The 20,077-nt window shown below is 34.6% G+C and overlaps 1 protein-coding gene across 1 annotated transcript in view; it reads left to right on the top strand.

Moving 5' to 3' along the window:
- The window catches only part of ABCB1 (ATP-binding cassette, sub-family B (MDR/TAP), member 1), a 42,883-nt gene that overhangs the window by 9,487 nt on the left and 13,319 nt on the right, over positions 1–20,077 (top strand). Inside the window, exons 6-20 of the mRNA XM_009888960.1 lie at positions 307–478; positions 1,475–1,599; positions 2,342–2,513; positions 4,180–4,293; positions 5,266–5,376; positions 8,048–8,173; positions 8,361–8,564; positions 8,958–9,128; positions 11,502–11,663; positions 13,253–13,444; positions 14,264–14,410; positions 14,718–14,822; positions 16,565–16,642; positions 18,111–18,194; positions 19,162–19,365. Of these exons, the coding sequence (XP_009887262.1) occupies positions 307–478; positions 1,475–1,599; positions 2,342–2,513; positions 4,180–4,293; positions 5,266–5,376; positions 8,048–8,173; positions 8,361–8,564; positions 8,958–9,128; positions 11,502–11,663; positions 13,253–13,444; positions 14,264–14,410; positions 14,718–14,822; positions 16,565–16,642; positions 18,111–18,194; positions 19,162–19,365 (2,167 nt within the window). The remainder of the gene's footprint in view (positions 1–306; positions 479–1,474; positions 1,600–2,341; positions 2,514–4,179; positions 4,294–5,265; positions 5,377–8,047; positions 8,174–8,360; positions 8,565–8,957; positions 9,129–11,501; positions 11,664–13,252; positions 13,445–14,263; positions 14,411–14,717; positions 14,823–16,564; positions 16,643–18,110; positions 18,195–19,161; positions 19,366–20,077) is intronic.

Raw genomic sequence — 20,077 nt, 5'->3', positions numbered from 1 at the left:
GCCAGATATCCCACAGTTTCCAAACAGATCAAAAATTTGGAATTAAGAAAGTGAGAGTAACTTTACACTGTAGGCAGAATTTCAAACTTTTCAGACAAAAACGGGCTTATAGCATTACATTTTCACAAGAAATACAAAATTTTCCTTGACCACACTATATAGTGCTCTATCTTGAAGCAAACTGTTGTTTGGAAGTAATTGAACACTAAAGATTGTCCTCTACACAGATGCCCATGTAACAAACCTGAAAAGTTTTCTTGTGCTTTTTACATTTTCCTTCCTGTCTGAATGTAATTTGTTTTTCAGCGATGTCTCCAAGATTAATGAAGGAATAGGTGACAAAATTGGATTGCTTGTTCAAGCACTAACAACATTTATAACAGGATTTATTGTTGGTCTCATAAGAGGATGGAAATTAACCCTTGTAATACTAGCAGTCAGTCCTGTACTGGGACTTTCAGCAGCCATCTGGGCAAAGGTAGGTTAACACAAATTCAATGCCAGGTTTTATATGAATGAGAGATAATGAAATAAATCTACATAGCTGTAATTCGTACTGTTGGAATGTATTGCTTAGAATTGCTTTAGACAACATCTATGTACATAAGCTCTTAGATGAACTGTATATGAGTACCCTCCTGTAGTATGAATATTATAATCCCCATAGATTGGGCAGACTTGTTTGATTTGTAGCTGTTTCTGCCAATATAACATATTTTTACAGAGAAAAAGAAGTAAGATATACAAATAGAATCCACGTCTGTAACTGTTAAACTTCATCGACATGAGTACTTGTTCTGTTGAAAGGAATAATTGCACCTCCTGAAAAATAAGTGAAAAAAATTAGACCAAGCCTTGGTGTCAGACAGTTTCTTTTCAGTGTTGTTAACAGCTTTGGTAAGAAATTGTAGGCAGACATAGGTGAGAGAAGTACTCAATTACCATGGCATTGGAGTGGCTTACATTTGTAATTTGGAAACCTTCAAATTTTTATAGTATTTTATCTCCCTTCCATTCCACCGATTATATAAGCCTTCTCTTTCTTGAGTGAGTATATTGTGAAAAGGTAGGAGTAGAAAAGTATGTGCTATATATGTCTACTGGCCAAGAGTCTTTATGGACTATGGCCAATGTAAGCCATAGAGCCCTCTGGCTAAGGTAGCCAGAGATGAGAATGAGCTGAAAAGGTCTGCCTGTGGAGAACCACACCAGCCCAGTATGAGCAGTCGCCTAATCTCTACTGGGTGAAAGCAGAGTGGAAAATCCAGCCCTTAGTTGTTGTGAATGGGTAATGTTGAATTATTTGATTGAATTCATAATGTACTTAAGGATTTTGATATTGAACATTCTGCACTCATACATAATATAATCAAAAGGCTTCATATTGGAAGAAAGTAACTGTGATAAAAGCCATTATGAAGTGCTTGAGCTCATTCTGTTTTTTTTAAAGTCAAAATATTTGATCCTGTATTAGGTTCTCTCTGCTTTCACTGACAAAGAGCAAGCTGCATATGCAAAAGCAGGTGCTGTTGCAGAGGAAGTTCTGGCAGCAGTCCGTACTGTAATAGCTTTTGGAGGACAGGAGAAAGAAATTAAAAGGTAAGAACAATGTTTGCTTTCATCAGATGATTTTAAAGTACTCGCTTCAGATGGTTTGAATATTTCTTGTATTTTTGCTGCTGAAAGTCTGTCAAAACAAATAAATCTTGTTCTTCCTGTGTTTTTAGGTAATGGGAAATTGTCTGTTACGGGGTATAATTTTAACTACATGTTGAAAGACAATTAGTTATTTTCTAGATATATTGTCTCTACTCTAGAAAGTGTACAAATTACTTTAAATATCACACAGTGAGAGCTTTAGAGAAAAAAAAGGCCCTGCCAGGAGAAGAGATGATGGTATCCTTGGTAATCTGATTACTCAGTAGTTGTTGTGAAAGTACTAATAAACAATATCTCTATTTCCACTATACTGTAAAACATCATTCTTGTGATATATTTTAACCTTTTATCTTAAGCTAACAATATAATCTCAAAACCTGTCATGAATGGTTCACGATTAAAGTTCACTGACCCGCAGGTTCTTTAGGAACTTGAATGCCAGTCCCTGAACTGCAATGGCCTTTTTTTTCTATATATGAGGTTGACTGATGTTGACCTTTTTAGAGTTACCTAAAGTGTCTGTGCCTGACTACCAGGCTTACCTTTGTACAGTCTTAGGGTTATATATTTTATATATCTTGTACTTTGTGAGTGTTCTTTTTCTAACTTTTCCACAGAGTTTTTGGTGCTGTGTGCCATGGTGCGAGTCTGAATCTATTTTAAAGTTCTATCCTTCTTCCAGATACTATAAAAATTTAGAAGATGCTAAACGGATTGGAATAAAAAAGGCTATTACATCTAATATTTCTATGGGTGCTGCTTTCTTACTGATATATGCATCATATGCACTGGCCTTCTGGTATGGAACTACCTTGGTTATAGCTGATGATTACACTATTGGCAATGTTCTTACAGTAAGTATTAATGAGTAAATTCCCAATAATAGTGAGAAATACTAAAAATACATTAAAGTGTGTATTAGGATGTTATTTCAGTTTAATAAGAATTATGTGCCAAAATTGGCAATATAGCATCCCTTCTTCTTAACAAAAAGACACTCAACACAAAAGTTGACATGTTGTTTCTATAGTATCTCAAAATCTACATCAAGATGAATAAAACATATATTATTTTCAACTGTTTCTACATCTTTTCTGGCTTCCATAAGATCAGACTGATATAAAAACAGTTCAGTCAAAAACTGAAGTACAGTATCCTTTCTAGTTGCTATTTGTTTTCAGATTTGTGGGTCTGGATATATTTTCAGGATGCAAAACCAAATGCTTTTTTTTTAACGCTTGTGTGGTCTAAACAGATCATGTTATTGATACCTTTTTTATATTTTGCTCCATAAGAGCTTGGAATCACTTCTCAGTATTTTTAGAAATCAAGGGGGAGAAAATATACTTGTCACTAGGAAATATGTCACCAACTAACCAAAGAAAGAAAACCATACCTTGTAGGTCATAACTTAAATTCTTCTCTTGATGTGGCAACCATTCTAATTTCATACAAGATATCAAACAAATATGGTAAGAAGAATAACTTTGTTAACCACGATGAAACCCAGCCAGGAGACACTATATATATATTTATATCTTTTTTAAACTACCTGTTTTATTTATGAATCACTCAAGTTTGTGAAAAATGGCTCTGATATGTGTTATTGGCTCTTTTGAATTCACCTATTTTTTTTAAAGGCAGGATGGCATACAGAACATCACAATGAAGTTCATGCCCTTGGTGTAATTTTTTCAATTCAAAGTATTTGCAATTTCAGCTGTCTATGTTGCAGTACATTGGAATGGTGTTTTTATAATGTGAACAAGAGGGTGTTGCCTTATTTGGTATCATGTCTGTGAATAGCCACTGTCAGAGAAAAGATGATGGGTGTGATGGACCTTTGCTCTGATGTACTGTGCCTCTTATTACGATCTCTGTTTGAGCAGTGTGTTTTTATTACTTTTGTTTTGATATTAGCTGAACACAATAAACCATGCTTCTCTGAGAAAATAGTATATTTTCTCTTTTTCTGTTTTTTCTTGCTTGCTTGCACTCACTGTCTTTCATTCCAGCAGAGGGACCCTTTATTACTTTGTGATGGAGAAGTTGTATTTGTATACTTCTATGTCACTGTCACTTTGAAAGCAGAATGATAATGCTTTGCATATCTGTCTTTGTTCTATTGGAAGAGATGCAATATACTTTCTGGTCTTTGGAAAATCTTTTGCCAAATAATGAATTAGTACAATAAATCCCAAGACATCAAGTGTAATTATACATTTTTTGGCATAGATTTTGCAGGTCCCGGGCACTTTTTCACTTCTTAACAATATGTTGGCAACTTTCACATTGTGCAGGAACTTGGTTCTCAGCTGAATCTTAAAAAGCCCTTCTCTTAATGTTATTCTCTGTTTAAGAGAGACCCTTTCATTTTTTCTTTAATTCTTGGGTCCTTGAACAATAAGCATGTTAACAGGCATGGAGGCTCCTGACCCAAAGATATCTAATGTAAACAAATAAATGTAATTCTGTGCTTATATAAGAATTGATATAAACCACCACAAACATTTCTTTCAGGTCTTTTTCTCTGTGTTGATTGGAGCTTTCAGTATTGGTCAGACTGCTCCAAGTATAGAGGCATTTGCTAGTGCAAGAGGAGCTGCCTATGCGATCTTTAATATCATAGACAATGTGAGTATCTTTACGCTCACTCTCATTTCAAAATTGAGAGACCCTTATTTTTAAAGTACAGGGGCTATATATGGATATGAAATTAGTAAGAGTAAATAACAGTGTGTAAAATAAGCAGAAATATAAACATAAAAGCAGATGGAATGTGTAACTATTAGCCAGTTCCTCTTTGTCTTCTGGAGTTATCAGTTCTTGCTTCAAAGGTAAAAGTACTGGATCTGTGAATCACGAGGTGTTGGAGGTATCCTCTAATGTTTTTGTCATGCAGGGCACATTTATGGTGCTATATAGTTATGCGATTACCGCCGATGTAGGTATATGAGCATAGGTTTCAAGTTATCCATGTCACCCCCAGTAGCGTGAGTGTTGGCAAATCAATAAAACACAACCTGGTAATCTGGATATGTATTTCAGTTGCCAAGAGAGCCTGAAATCAGGGAAGCTGTGATTTTACTAGCTAGTGAAGCTCTATGAAATGCAATTGCATGTTTTGGATTATTGTTAAGACATGCTTCAAGTTCTAGACCCACCCAGGATAGAAACAAATACAGTGATAATTAAGAAATCTGTTTCTGCTTAATGATCAGTGGGTTGGTTCTTCTTCTCACATAAATTGTTTCAGCAGAAAGGGCAAAGCTATAAATGAACAGAGTATGAACAGCTCATTAGAGACGGTCTGTTCAGGTTGATCATTAGGCAGTGAAATGAATCTTGAATTATGTCTAGCTGTGGGTACAGTTTTAAAGACAATGTACTAAATTCACACAAAAGCTTAAATAGAAAAATTATTAAAGTATTCTTGCATGAGCAGATGATCAATGTAGTAATGAGGCCACAAAGCATCATGCAATTTACATGTTTCAGAAATCTCACATAAATTACTTTAAAATTACGTTTAATATCTCTGCAGAACAATGGTGTAGGTTTTTTTTCCTTCTTTGTTTTGTTTTGTTTTTTATTTTATTCACACAGGAACCTCAAATTGACAGTTATTCAGAGACAGGTTACAAACCAGACCACATTAAAGGGAACGTGGAATTCCAAAATGTTTACTTCAATTATCCATCCAGACCAGATGTTGAGGTACTGTAAACAAAACTTTATACATATTACAGTTAAACATGTTGATCATTTGTTAGGAAAAAAAAGTTGAAAGTTGGAAAGTGAAAATATAACAATTCCAAGTTGATTCTCTAATTTATATAAAACTACCTTCCTATCACAGTGATTTTAGCTAGAATTATTTACACCTTAGCTAAACATGTTAAATTTTCTGAATATTTTTCTGTCTGAAGCTATAGTCAGTCTGGCTATGTAATAAAATATAAAGATTTATTGCTATCAGAATCTTAATTTATGCATCTAACCCATGTTTTTATATAGTAATAATAACGAGATAGTGGGTTTCAAAAGTACCTTCAATGCAGCTCTGTTAAGATTATATCTAAATCAGTTAAAGACAGCAGATCCAGCAAGGACTTGTTATATATGGAATAGAGATCAGAATCTCTATTTTTCTGTCTAGACAGCAAAAAAGTTGGCTTTTTAAAGCACTGTCATAAATCCAGAATTGTAGTACAGTGGATGTGGAAAACATTTTAATGATTTCTGAAAATATTTTCATAAAGAGTGTCTTTGCACTATGTAATTATTTCCTTCCATACCTTGAAGGAAAATCACTGACCTTAATAAAGGGATCTTCCTTACTTTCAATAGGCAGAAAGGAAAGACACAGAGCTTTCTTTGTAAGACACTTTTACTCGTAAATATGTTAAATATTTTGGCTTTTCCTTCTATCAAGAAAGTGAATGAAGTGGATGTGCTTGATTTTTCTTCATATAGAAATATAAATGAAAGAAAACTGTTGATCTGAGTGGATTATTTTATGAGTTTATACAGGTATGATACCAATAGAGATTTCTCCCCCATAGTTTCAGACATAATAATTATAGGAAATTAAAGGCACACAAAACATTTACTAAGTAATTCATAAATTATACTAAAGAGGAAAATAAGAAGGTCAAATAACTCAGGGTATTTAATTTCTGCCTAAATTTAACCTACCTGACTTTCAAGTTAACTCTTCTTTTCAACAAGATTAAGCGAAGCAAAGTAACTGACAGGCAGGATGAAGGCTGCAAGTTGCTTCCTATCTCACTAGACTAATTTATTTGCTGTCCTTACTCTCTCTTCTCTGTTTGCTTTAAGTTGTTTGAAACAGCCTAAATGGATTTAATTATGGATTTTATTTTGGTATAAGAAAGAGGTTCTGGTCAATAGTCCACTGAAATCAGTGGTAATCCACAGGTTTTTGATCAACTTCTATTTGCTACTTTATTTACATTAGATTTGTTTGAGTTATTCTATATGAAGTCTATAGACTAAATGATCTATAGCATTATTACCAGAAGATTAAATAAGGCTGCTTCATAAATTTTCAATTGTCATTACTTACATTGGTCTTCTTGTTTGGATCTAAAAATATTATTGCCAAATAAGGCATACTAAAAGATGTGATTTGTCTATGCCTCTTGTTCCTAAACAGTGAGATATATTTCACTTGTAAAGCACACAAATACTGGTACTAAGGGTCAAGAGGTAGTGGTGGTGCTGAGGGTAGAAATTTAGAAAGAAAGAGATAGCGACAAGGACACAGGGCTGCAAGGTATTGGGAAGTACATTGGGAGAGTATTAAAATGTATTGGTGCATGCCTGTACATTTAGAATGGAAAAATGGACTTAGCCATGATGCAGATGCTGACATTCAGGTATGCATGGTTCATTGTAGCCTAGTCCTTCTAGGAAGACTAGCAAAAAATATGCTGTTCTTATTTCAATCTACGTTTCCAACCACAGAAGTTTTACAAAGTAGTGAAAGCAGTACAGACCCCTGTACACCTTTTGTCTGTATAAAGTAGAAACAAAAACACTTTATTCCTTTTTTCCTATTGTTGTATCTTCTTACTAGGTGGGCTAAATTATACATACATAGCATGGACATGATAACTGTGTGTCTGTTCTCCAGCCCCACTACACAGCCTAATACAGGTTATATTCTTGAAAATAAAATGAAAGAGCAATTACATGGCGCCAAAAAGCTACATTTACCCTTTGTAAGAGTCCCAAGAAAGGCAAAATTTTGTATCTTTCATGGTTGTGAAATGCTGTATTTTATGCTAACTAGTACAAAAAGGTTATATATTGTGCAATGAAATGTCACTGTTTTAAAGAAGCCCCACCAGCAATTCCAATCAAAAGGGGAAAAAATAAGGATACTTCAAGGTTACTAAAATGACTTTTCCTCCAAAACAATGTAGAGTATATTCTGTCACTTTTAACTGTGACTTTTACTGTAGAATAGTTTTCCTGTAGTTTGCATGGTGCATTAATGAAAAAAGTGAGGCAACATAATACAGAAATATTGCATCATATTGTTTCTATATTATATTTCAGTTGTGGGTAGTAATCATATTATTGTTATTTTGTTGTATCAGCTGGTTCATGATTTGGGTAGTTGTGAAGTGTGTTGTATAATACATTGATATTGGACCAATTGTGATGTAAATATGAAGAAAATGAAGCTGAAGTAATTAGTTACCCAAAATTTAAACTCACATGTTTATAAATCTTATTTTGTACCAGATTCTGCTATAAATAAGAAGGACATTTTATAGTAGTCTTTAGAGCTTCTTCAAATTTACATTGACATTTTTACATAGAGTTATGATTTTGGTCACGTTTCTTACATGCACAGATACTGAAGGGCTTGAATCTCAAGATTAGTTGTGGCCAGACAGTGGCGCTGGTTGGTGGCAGTGGCTGTGGGAAAAGTACAACTGTTCAGCTCATCCAGAGATTTTACGATCCCAAGGAAGGCACGGTAAGATACTTCAAGTGAGAAGACTGCTCTGTGTGTCACAGTTGTTGGAAGCGTAGTTCTAGCCTCACTGCCCTTGTTCCATTGACATGGCAAAGTCTCCCCTAAAAAGGCTTGGGGAGACCTGGACAGAGAGGTTCCTTGACCAAAACACTTAGTAAACAGTTTTTGTCTTCTTCCTTTTGTTTAGGTGACCATTGATGGGCAGGATATTAAGACCTTAAACGTAAGATACCTGCGGGAGATTATTGGTGTGGTGAACCAGGAGCCCGTGCTCTTTGCTACTACCATTGCAGAAAATATTCGTTATGGCCGTGAGGACGTCACCATGGAAGAGATTGAAAAAGCTACCAAGGAAGCGAATGCTTATGACTTCATCATGAAGCTACCCAATGTAAGCAAACCAACTGTCCTTTTTCTGCTGAAATAATTTCTCTTAAAGCATCTTGTGCCAAACAGTTCATTAGAAAGGATTCTTGTAAACAGAGGAAGCTGTTTTCCAGAATATGCAGAACTATGCAGAGCTTCCTCATAACTTTTGAGAATAATGTTAATTTTAAGTCTTTAGGTCATGACTTGATGAGCATTTGAAGAACTATTAGAAATCCAGGGACAGAAACTATTAGGCAGGTATATCCAAGTGGGTGTTTATCCTGTAGTGTTTTAGAGGAAGGAGAAGGTGCTGCCAGGGTTCCTAACACTGATGTACCTTTTCTTTACTCTGCCTTTCTTTGGTGAAAGGGCTGTGCCACAGAATGTTTTGGAAACATGTGTGGTTGTCTTGTAGAAGTTTGAAACCGTGGTTGGAGAAAGAGGGGCCCAGCTGAGTGGAGGCCAGAAGCAAAGAATCGCAATTGCTCGAGCTCTGGTTCGCAATCCTAAAATTCTTCTGCTTGACGAGGCAACGTCAGCTTTGGATACTGAGAGTGAATCAGTTGTGCAGGCAGCACTGGACAAGGTCAGTAGTGTTCTGAAATGAATCAGGTAAGCAGGAGCCTAATTTTTTTTCTGGGAATTTGTTTACTGAGCTGCAAGAAATAGAGACCCTTAAAACACAAAAAGCAAAATTGGATTTGGCAAATATTCTCTGTGCAGAGAATTTTTGGTATCCTGCAGGTATTACAGAGAGAAATCTTGTTTCAGGAATTATATTTTCTGCACGGTTAAGCTTAAATCAACATTTTCTTGGTGTAAATACCACCCACTGCAATTATTTGTCTTATGGACATGCATATTGTTGTCAGGCACCTATTGATGAACTTGTGTTGAAGCCTGACAGGCAAGGTAAGTGCTACCAGCATGTCGTAAGTGATTGTAGCAGTAACATTGCAAGAAACATTCCAAGAAAACATTTGCTTCAGTTAACATGAATATGTCTAGGTGCTTGTTTTGTTCTTAGTGTCATTCTGTATCACTAAGGGACGACTGATCCCTGGTGCAACTCAGGAGTCTCTGTATTCGTACTGGGGCTGTACCCCTAAATGCTATTCTGAATTTACTCAGTTGGATTCTGCTGAAGTACTGTAATGCTTCCTGCTGCTGTTGGATAGAGAAAGACAGTTTGAGAATTATTAATGGAAATACATTTAATAGAGAAGTTAGTTGTCTAGCTTTTATTGATCACATTATCTTATAAATTTGGATCATCATAAACCTTTGGAGAAGATCTAGGGAATCATAGAATGGTTTGGGTTGGAAGAAACCTTTAAGGTACACCTAGTCAAACCTCTCTGCCACAGGCAGGGACATCTTTCACAAGATTAGGTTGCTCAAAGTCCTGTCCAACCTGACTTTGAACACTTCCTATGGTGGAGAATCCACAACTTTTCTGGGTGACCTGTTCCAGTGTCTCACCGCACTCATTGTGAAAAATTTCTTCCTTATATCCACTTGAAATCTACTCTTTTTCAGTTTAAAACCATTGTCCCTTCTCCTGTCTCTACAGGCCCTGGTAAAAAGTCTTTCTCCACCTATCTTATAAGCCCCCTTCATATACTGAAAGGCCACAACAAGGTCTCCCTAGAACCTTCACTATTCCAGGCTGAACAACCTCAACTCTCTCAGCCTGTCTTCATAGGAGAGGTCTTAGCCCCTCTGATCATTTTTGTGGCCCTCCTCTGGACCAACTCTAATATGTCCATGTCTTTCTTGTATGGGGGACTCCAGACCTGGACATAGTACTCCAGGTGGGGTCTCATGAGAGCAGAGTAGAGGGGCAGAATCACCTCCCTCAACCTGCTGGCCATGCTTCCTTTGTTGCAGCCCAGCATGCAGTTGGCTTTCTGGGCTGCAAGTGCAAATTGTTGGCTCGTGTCAAATTTTTCATCCACCAGTATTCCCAAGTCCTTCTCCTCAGGGCTGCTCTCAATCCCTTCGTCCTCCAGTCTGTGTTGATATTGAGGATTACTGTGGCCCAGGTGCAGGACCTTGCACTTGGCCATGTTGAACTTTGTGAGGTTCACATGTGCCCACTCCTCAAGCCTGTCAAGGTTGCTCTGGATGCCATTCCTACTCTCAAGCGAATCAACTGCACCACTCAGCTTGGTGTCATCCGCAAACTTGCTGAGTGTGCACTCAATCCATTTGTCTATATCAATGATGAAGATACTAAATAGTATAGGTCCCAGTATGGACCTTTGAGGCACATCACTGAATATGAACACCATCCATGTTCCAACAAAATTCCACTGCCTGGGATCATTACTTTGGTTGTTTAAACTAAAATTTGCTTGATCATTTTAAAACAGCAAGCTGTGACATTTGATACATTACATGCGACAGGCTTATAAGCATCCAAAGATAGGTAGGTAGTTGAAATGTATTTCACATGAAATTATAGATAATTTTATTTTCACTGGTGCTACTTGAGTCGGAAGTGACTTAAAACACCAACATTTTTTAAATGTCAGTGTGAAATATTTTCTAATACTTCTGAGTATAAACTACCCTTCTCAGATTTTAGGGTTTAAATGATCAACTATGGGCTTAAATATAACTTAGCATTGTTAAAATTTTAAGGTTTGTAATATTGTAACATACTAAAATTTTAAATATGCATAATTTTTTAGATGTCTGTGATCAAAATTTGATGGGTTTATGTTCCACAGTAAAAGACTGTCTCTAATATTAATTTTCATGCTAAAGATCATATTTCTGTTTTAAGGTACTCATTGAAATATATATTGTATGAAATATATATTTTTTATTTTTAAGTTCTATTTTTCTGTGAACCATTTTAATGTTTCCCTTAGGTCTTACTCAACTCTAATATGAAGACGAGCAATTTTTGAATATACTTAGAAATACTCATATTAAATATTGTTATTTCTAGGCAAGAGAAGGACGGACCACAGTAGTAGTAGCTCATCGACTGTCAACAGTCCGAAATGCAGATCTTATAGCTGTGTTCGAAGGCGGAGTTATCACAGAACAAGGGAATCATTTTAAATTGCTTGAGAGAAAGGGAATCTACTACAAACTTGTTAACATGCAGGTACCTTTTTCTCACTAGCTGTTGCCTCATTTTCTTTTTTGTATTCCATGCCCATAGATATTGTATGGTCTCATAAGTATGGGGAATTCTGCAGCGTATTTTGTTACCAGCAAAAAAATAAGTACTTTGAAAGGAGAGTAGTAATTTGAGAGAGAAGACCACTAGTTTTGATACACTCCTATTTAAACCCAGGATACTACATTTTTAATCCTCTAGGGATTTAAACTTAAAAGATTATTTTTATATTTTTCTTTATGCAGTTAACTTAGAGCAGCTGACTACAGTAGTTTGCTATTCCATAGCTTGTCCTTAGTCTATGATAAGATGTAAAATACAGTATCTCATATAGGAGGAATAAAGCATGCATATTTTAAGCTGTTTAATTGTAATCCTTCATACTGAATTTCTTTCTAAAGAAGAAAATGTGTGGAAGAACAAGAGAAAATGTAAAGTAATCCAGCTATGCTGAGTGAAAAAATATGTACACTTTTAAAGTTATATAGCCAGAAACAGAGATTGGAAATTAATATAAATATCAGAAAGACATCAATTATTAAGTGAAGAACAGAATACTTTATTACATTCCAATGTCCCATGTGATAGTTAGGTTATAGCTGAGCTTCACTAGCCTTCTGTGTCGCTAGTGTTTTACTGCATAACCACAACGCCCATTAAACAAACTGAAACTGCTATCTCAGTATGTCAGACTGAAAAGAGTAAGCTAGGCCAACTAAAACATTTCTTTATAAAATAACTATGAGAATTCATTTGCTCCCCGTAAGTTCCAGGTAACTTTGTATTCAAGCAAATGTGATAATGGGAAAAAATAGGAAATATAAAATGGAAAGAAAATAAAAAATAATGGAAAATAACAAAAAAATGGAAAGAAAGCAAAAAAAGTTCTTTTTATTAGAGGTACAAAAAGCAGTAAGAAATAAAAACTTCCTGGAAAAAAAAAGAAATACAAGTTGAAGGCAACTTTGAATACAGTTACTATTAAATACCTCAGTGATGGACAGGCATTTATTTATTCTGTCTCAGAGACTGGCAAAACTACCACCAAAAGTAGGGCTTTTTTTCAGACTGTTCGGATTTTTCAGTTAAAATCTCTCTTTGACCTGTTCCATCCTGAACTCCTGTATTACATTTTAAGTAAAGAATTTTTAAGTGTTCCACAGTAAAGAGGGGTAATTTTTTCTCATTTCATGGATAAACAGTGTATCCACTGAGAACTCATTCAAAAAGATCTCAAGATGGGTGCAAATGATTTTCACTCAATTTAAAACTCTGTTAAGAGTTAATTCATAAAAAGAGAGCAGCTACTTCCGCTCCCCTGCCCTCCACTTAGTATAAGTATTTTCTTGAGAGGTGGGGATACTCTTATATATGAATCAAGTTCTGAAGATAGAGATCTACTCAAACATAATACAGATTTTCATATCTGCTTTATAGCATTATGTATTGTTTTCCCCATATCTTTTTCCACTGAAACAATCAACGCTAGTTTGTCTTTGATTATCTCATAATTTTGAAAATTCAAAGTAATGTATGTATAATTAATCTTAGCATCATGTCCTTCCTTCTTTCAGGCAATAGAAGCTGAAGCTCCATCATCAGAAAAATATGAGAATGCACTTAGTGTCCAAAAAAGTGAATCTGAACCAGAATATGAAGAATTGAGAGAAGAATTCAGGAAAGGATTGAGAAGACGATCAACTCGGAGCAGCATGAAAAAGCCGGGAGCACAAAATGATGATACTGATGAGAAAACTAGTTCACCTGTAAGTATCTTTGCAAAGCTGTTAGTGAACTTTGATTCCTTTCAACAAAGTATGTTAAAATTAAATTCATTCTCCTGCTCTAGAAAGGTTCAAGAAGAAGGAGGCATTTGATAGGGGTGAAAAAAACATGAGAATTTTCTAATTCTATATAGCCTTTGACTGATAATATTCATAACTTGCTTTGTTGTTCTCACCATGAATGATTACACAAATAAAGTGGGACTTAAAAAAGCTATAGTAAGGATGAATTTATTCATGAAAATCTATTTGCTATAAAAGAAGTATACTTACATATATGTGCATACCATACAGATATAGTCTATACACATTAAAAATTCATTTTTGGATCCGAAACAGAACATTTGGCCCAACATACAGCTTTCACAGCAAACCTTACCAAAAAATCATACAGCATGCAAGATTGCATTCATATTTGCAGCAAATACTTTGCCATTATAATTTGCTTAATGTACAATTGCTTTAATTAATCTAGTCATGGATTACACTCAACAGTATGTCCAGAATGAATAATTCAGTCACCATTGACCGATACCAAGAGTATTCAGCAATGAAAATTATATAGATAAACTAAAATATGATGACAAGACCTGTAGATATATTCTAACAGCTCTTTTTTCCTTGTATTAAAATAATAAAAATAAATGTACAGTCAGTTTATTATTCATGTTATTAAAAATTAGACATTTTTAATTCCCCTGAGTAGATTTTGGGAGTAGGAAATTGACCATTAATCTCTCTTTTTCTCCATATTTCTCCGAGTACATACATGTTTGTCATAACAGAATTCACATTTTTTAGGATGAAGAGTTACCTCCAGCTTCATTTGTGAAAATTATGAAGTTGAACAAAACTGAATGGCCATACTTTGTAGCTGGAACTTTATGTGCAATTATCAATGGAGGTTTACAACCTGCATTTGCAATCATATTTTCAGAAATTATAGGGGTAAGTTTGAATACAATATGCAAAAAACTATAAAGCCCACAAAATTTATTTCTAATAAAACCAGGTCTTAAACAATCACTGCATAATGAAGCTGAGGAGTGGATGAAGCACTATTAGAAAAATCTGAAGAATTATATGAGTTTTACAGAATCCTAAAAGTCTTGCTACAACCTGAAATTTGCTCATTGTACCTATATGTCAGATACGCTCAAATTATGCATGAATGCAAATGACTACCAGTTATTAAGAAATATAGGAGTATTTTAGTTGATTTTTTTAAAATGTTCTTCTAAATATTATTTTATAGATTTTTTCAGAAACTGATGACAACATTTTAAGAGAAAAGAGCAACTTATATTCAGTGCTGTTTTTAGTACTTGGGATCATTTCCTTTTTTACTTTCTTTTTTCAGGTATGTTTTATTATTTTAGCTTTATTATAATTGTTCATCATGTTTTAGTAAACAGATTTGAAATTTACTGAAGTCTTATATCTTAATACATGTCTCTAACTTAAACCAGAACCCACATTTATGGTTCTAGATGTGCCTTGTGCTAAATTGAATCTTTATTGACCTAGAGTTACTCATGTGTTAGACACCTTCCATCCTATTCTAACCTCTTAACTTCAGTACTAGCGTTCTTCTTCAGCAGTCAAACACATCTCAGCATGAAACTCTGCATTCTCTTCCACTTTTTTCGGGTGCCACCTAACGGCCATCCCCTCCAGCCTTCACACTGTACCACACTGCCTTCTCACACTCAAGCCCTCCTATTGGAATCTGTTAGTAATTGCAAATCTATGAATCTCATGCCTTAGCTCTCTCCATTCAAGTCTTATCTTATGTGAGCCCCTCCCAAAGATTCCCAAGCCCAGTTCCTCAAGTAACACCCACCATGCTGATACTCAGCTCCTGTTGCTTAAATACTAATGTTTAAACAGTAATATGCCATCCCCTGCTCTCACTGATCTCTATAGACATCTCAACTTTTACAAAAACAAATATTTTATTTTAAGATAGTAATCATAAAGGTGCAAACTTTGGCATTTAAATATTTTTGTATATAGTCTGGTTTATAAGATCTGTATATATTTTTATAGTTTTATCCATTAAATGAGCCTACACAGTGAAATAATAAAGTGCACTTGAGACAGCAGCATAAACAGTCACTTACAAAAACCTCCTGGGTTATTTATGGAATTGTCTTGTTGCACATGCATGCAAGAAGGCCTTGGTTATAGAAGACTGAGTTGTAGATGGCTATGAGAGGTTTGCTCAATTTATTCACGTTCAGATAATGTTTTAAATATGAGTGGGAAGAGATGTAACACCCCCAAACTAGTGACAATGAAAAAAAAATTAAAGTATTCTTATAATCTCTTTATATAGTGCCCATCGCTGATGTTCTTCTGTGATTTTTTCTGTCACATAGTTGTGCAAATTTACTGACAGTATAGGAGCACAGAAAAGATAATGATCCAAGTTAACTGAGAAATATTTGCTGATTAGATTGTACCATACTAGTTTTTCTTAGTATCACATAGTCCACTTCCATCTGTGGCTTGTGTTTTAAGAGTATTCAATTTCACAAATGTAGACTCCAAACAATTAATATTTGTAATCACATAAAGCTGGTAGTGAGCTAAACAAAGCTGATTATAAACACTGAAGTCATACTAAATTGTAGGAAAAGTGTATCTTCCCAAAATTTTAACGACCATATTCCTTTTTTAATTCCATTGGAGTTGATGGGAGTTTTGCATTTGACTTCAATGAACCCAGATAGCCTTATGAAGTCTTTAACATAAAATGAGTGGTCTAAAAATCTCTTGTTTAAATCTGACTTAGGTCAACTCAGATAAAAACAAAGTCAAAGGGTTGATTAGTGATCTTCTCCTTGAAGCACGCTAGTGAAGCAATGTTGGGAAATATTGCTATGCTCTCTATATTTTTTTGAGAAATAATAATTGAATATCTGTACTGTGAAGCTACTAGAATTTATGAATATTAAACCTGGTTTTATATTTGTTTTGTTCAATTAGGACTACAATATTTTATACTTTGACATTGTAGAGACAAAGTATATAAAATATTTATTGTCTAAACACAAAAAATGTAATGGTATGCTAAGCATTGTACCTTTTCTCAAATAGGGTTTCACATTTGGCAAAGCTGGAGAAATTCTTACAATGAGGCTTCGATTCATGGCATTTAAAGCAATGCTTAGACAGGTAAAGATAATAAATATTTTGATTTCAAGGTTTTTAAAAATAATTAATTGTATAGAAATAAAATAACTGTATTCTACATTATTCTATCATATTATGACTTGTCTACAGGGAAGATTCTTTAAATCAGTCTAGAAACCAATATCGTTAGTTACATGTGGCTGAGCAGAGTATCCTTAGAGGGAGAGCCTTAAATCAATACAAGTACAATTGCTTTTTATGTACCCCTTGCAAGGACTTAGATTTACAGCCAAGTTACTATGGCCTGACAAGTTGATGTGCACCGGCAGTATCCCATTATGTGTTCATTTGTCTGCTTTGCTTTCTTGGTGCCCTTTCTCCTCTCAAGAAATGCAACGCAATTCAGCTTACATTGTAACTCTTACTTCAAATGTCTGATTTGAATTGTAATATGTACAGATACGGTTTTATTTATTTATTGAAGGTCTCTTTCAAAGAGTTCCCAAATCTATAATTATTCTTTGTTAACGCAGTAGTGAGATTGTATAGTTAAATCTAAAGCCACTTTCAGAGAATGAAAATATAACTATTTCATAGTGTTTCTAACTAATTCATGTAATTATCTAAATTAGCCTTAATCTTGCATGATTTCAGGATCAATATTTTGGATTGTCACATAGACAATATAATATTTCTGGGGTTTTTTGTCTTGCACATAAAGCTACCTGTAGGCACAGAATTTGCTTTATGTGAACATGACTTTTTCCAATGCAGACAGAAAGTTGTTGTGGTCTGAAAAACTATGATTTATAGATCAGCCTCACTGAAAACCTAATGAAAGAGCTATCTTACAATTGAGTCTTGAGGTCACAAATGCCTGTACTACATCACCAGGTCTTCATTCAATGCATATTACACATGAACGTTTAAATCAGGTATTTGGTCACATTGTGAATAAATTATAACCTGTCTACCTGACCCCAACAATTGAATTTGATCACCTAAAGATCACCTAAGTTCACCTAAATAAACCAGTTTGTTTGGTTGGGATTTTTTTGTCTCATAGCTTCCAAATAATCCTCTTCAGTCTTGGAGAAATGAAGCCATGAATTGGGAGATTTTAACTTGAAAATGCTTTACACTTAATTCATCCCCCAACAGCTTTCCAATTGTGGATTGTCACTGAAGAGTGAAATCCTCCATGGAGATGCAGATTCAGCAGCAGTGCGGGAGGGTAGATGTTGGTTTTGGGAATCCCCCAGGCTGTTCTACTTCCTTCTCAACAGTGACAGTGTACACATCATATCATCCAAAAGTATAAACTTTTTTCTAAAAATACTCATTGTGCAATAAAACAATTAGACTTAATTAAATGTGCAGAACTGATGCACTGACACATACACAGTCTTCTGATACTGAACTTAGTTATATTAGGCAGACCTCAGTTTCACTTTGTAGTTTATATGAAGTGTCCAAAAATTGGTCCTAAGAAAAATGTTTCCTATTGTAGGACATGGCCTGGTTTGATAATTCTAAAAATAGCACTGGAGCATTAACTACAAGACTTGCTAATGATGCCTCACAAGTGAAAGGAGTAAGTAAAATTTTGGTTTGGAATTTTTCATATTTGGTTTGGTATGTAGTAAAGTTGCAGCTTGGGTTTGACTGGTTGGATAACAGTCGCCTTTAACAAATAAAATTTACTATAAAACGATAGCTGGTATAGAATGCACTGATGTGTTTTATAACAATGATGGTAATATGAGTTCACAAAATAATTTCCATATAAATGTTTTTTTTAAAGTTTACTACTGTGCTGCATTGTGATCTTCATTATTAAACAAATTCATTGGCAATCTCTTTATCTAAGTCTGTTTAGAGCTATCTTATATACCTAATGATATGCATCTAAATTTGTTCAGTTTATGACCTCCTATTATTTTTTGGATTATACAGATTCCTTATATGAAAAAAATTAGACACAGTAGCAATAGACTTCTTTTTCCTTGTTACTCTTTGAAGATTCTTTAGGAGTAATTTATGGACTTTCAGGGGTCTGTAATATTAGGCTAAAGAGCACTGAGTACAATTATTCATGTATGTTTAAGTAAATTTTTATGGCTACATGAAGTTATGTGCTTTTTTTCTGAACTGAGGAATTCTGTAGTACCTTTGGCTATATATATTAAAAATTTTCTTCTTCATTGGGCTCTGTGTGATGATTTACAAAGCTAGCTGCCTGATCTACAAAAAGTAACAGGTTTTAATGTTTAACTGTAAACATAAATATGTGATATGCTTAAAGCCTGTTCAGCTTCAAGAGCAGAATTTAGAAACTGCAGTGCAAATTTATGTAATCAGAATATGGGGAGAGAAGAATTAAATGTGATCTAGATATTTTTTTACAAAATCATTTAAGAAAATCCCATTTTGAAAAATAGCAAAACTGAGTTAAGACTTTCTAAATGGTGCTTTGAGAATCAGGAATATTATAGGTGAAAATGCTTTCCTTGTTTAAAATGCAATTACTTTAGCAAGAAATATCTTTTTTCTTCCTCCAGGCAACTGGTGTCAGACTGGCATTAATTGCTCAAAATATAGCTAACCTGGGAACTGGAATTATTATATCATTAATTTATGGCTGGCAGCTGACCCTCCTACTTTTAGCTGTTGTGCCAATCATTGCAGTGGCAGGAATGATTGAAATGAAGATGTTGGCTGGGCATGCTAAAAAAGATAAAAAAGAGCTGGAGGCTGCAGGAAAGGTGAGTCTAGAGAAGTTTTTCTATTTCTGTGTAGTGTATAAAGTCATGTTTACCAAAGCATTGTTGATGGATGTATTACTTCCAAATACAGTACATATATTTAATTTCCAGAGACAGACAGACTTTATGTAGTTGCACTAGTAGACCTACAGACCATAACTGAAGACTTATGTTATTGACTGATATTTATTTTTATAATTTATAAACCCCAGAGTGTGCTAAGCGCTATTCAGGCACATTCTCTTCTCCTTCCTGTTCTGAGTATCTCTATTTTTCTTATTTTGCAACCCTCTTCATTTTGACGTTCTCTTTTTTCTTTTGTCATCCCTTTTTGGCATGTCATCTCTCAAGTATATTATACTGCTTTTTGTTTTCTCTCTTTCATCTTATTAATGTTTGCAGGGGTAATATGTCTATATCCACTGGTTTCTGAGTCTGTTTGCTATTCCTTTATTTTTTGAGTGGAAGAGAAAGATGAGAACTGAAAAGCGAGAAGGCTAGACTCTTATTTAAGAAATTAGATGAAGGCATTTAATGTCACTTCATTCCAAAAATCCTTTTGGAACAGAACAACTATTTCATCACTTCCCAGATATTGCTTTCTTCAAGGTAAAACTTTTCTAAAATCCCTTCATATGTCCTCCTGTTTTTAAAAGTTGTTGAGAAGAAAATCATTTATCTAAGGCCATGTACATAAGGAATAGTATTAATC

The sequence above is a fragment of the Charadrius vociferus genome, unplaced genomic scaffold, assembly GCF_000708025.1.
Source record: "Charadrius vociferus isolate BGI_N301 unplaced genomic scaffold, ASM70802v2 scaffold297, whole genome shotgun sequence".
NCBI lineage: Eukaryota > Metazoa > Chordata > Aves > Charadriiformes > Charadriidae > Charadrius > Charadrius vociferus.
The sequence above is the reverse complement of the archived record's forward strand: the minus strand, read 5'-3'. Positions and strand labels throughout refer to the sequence as shown.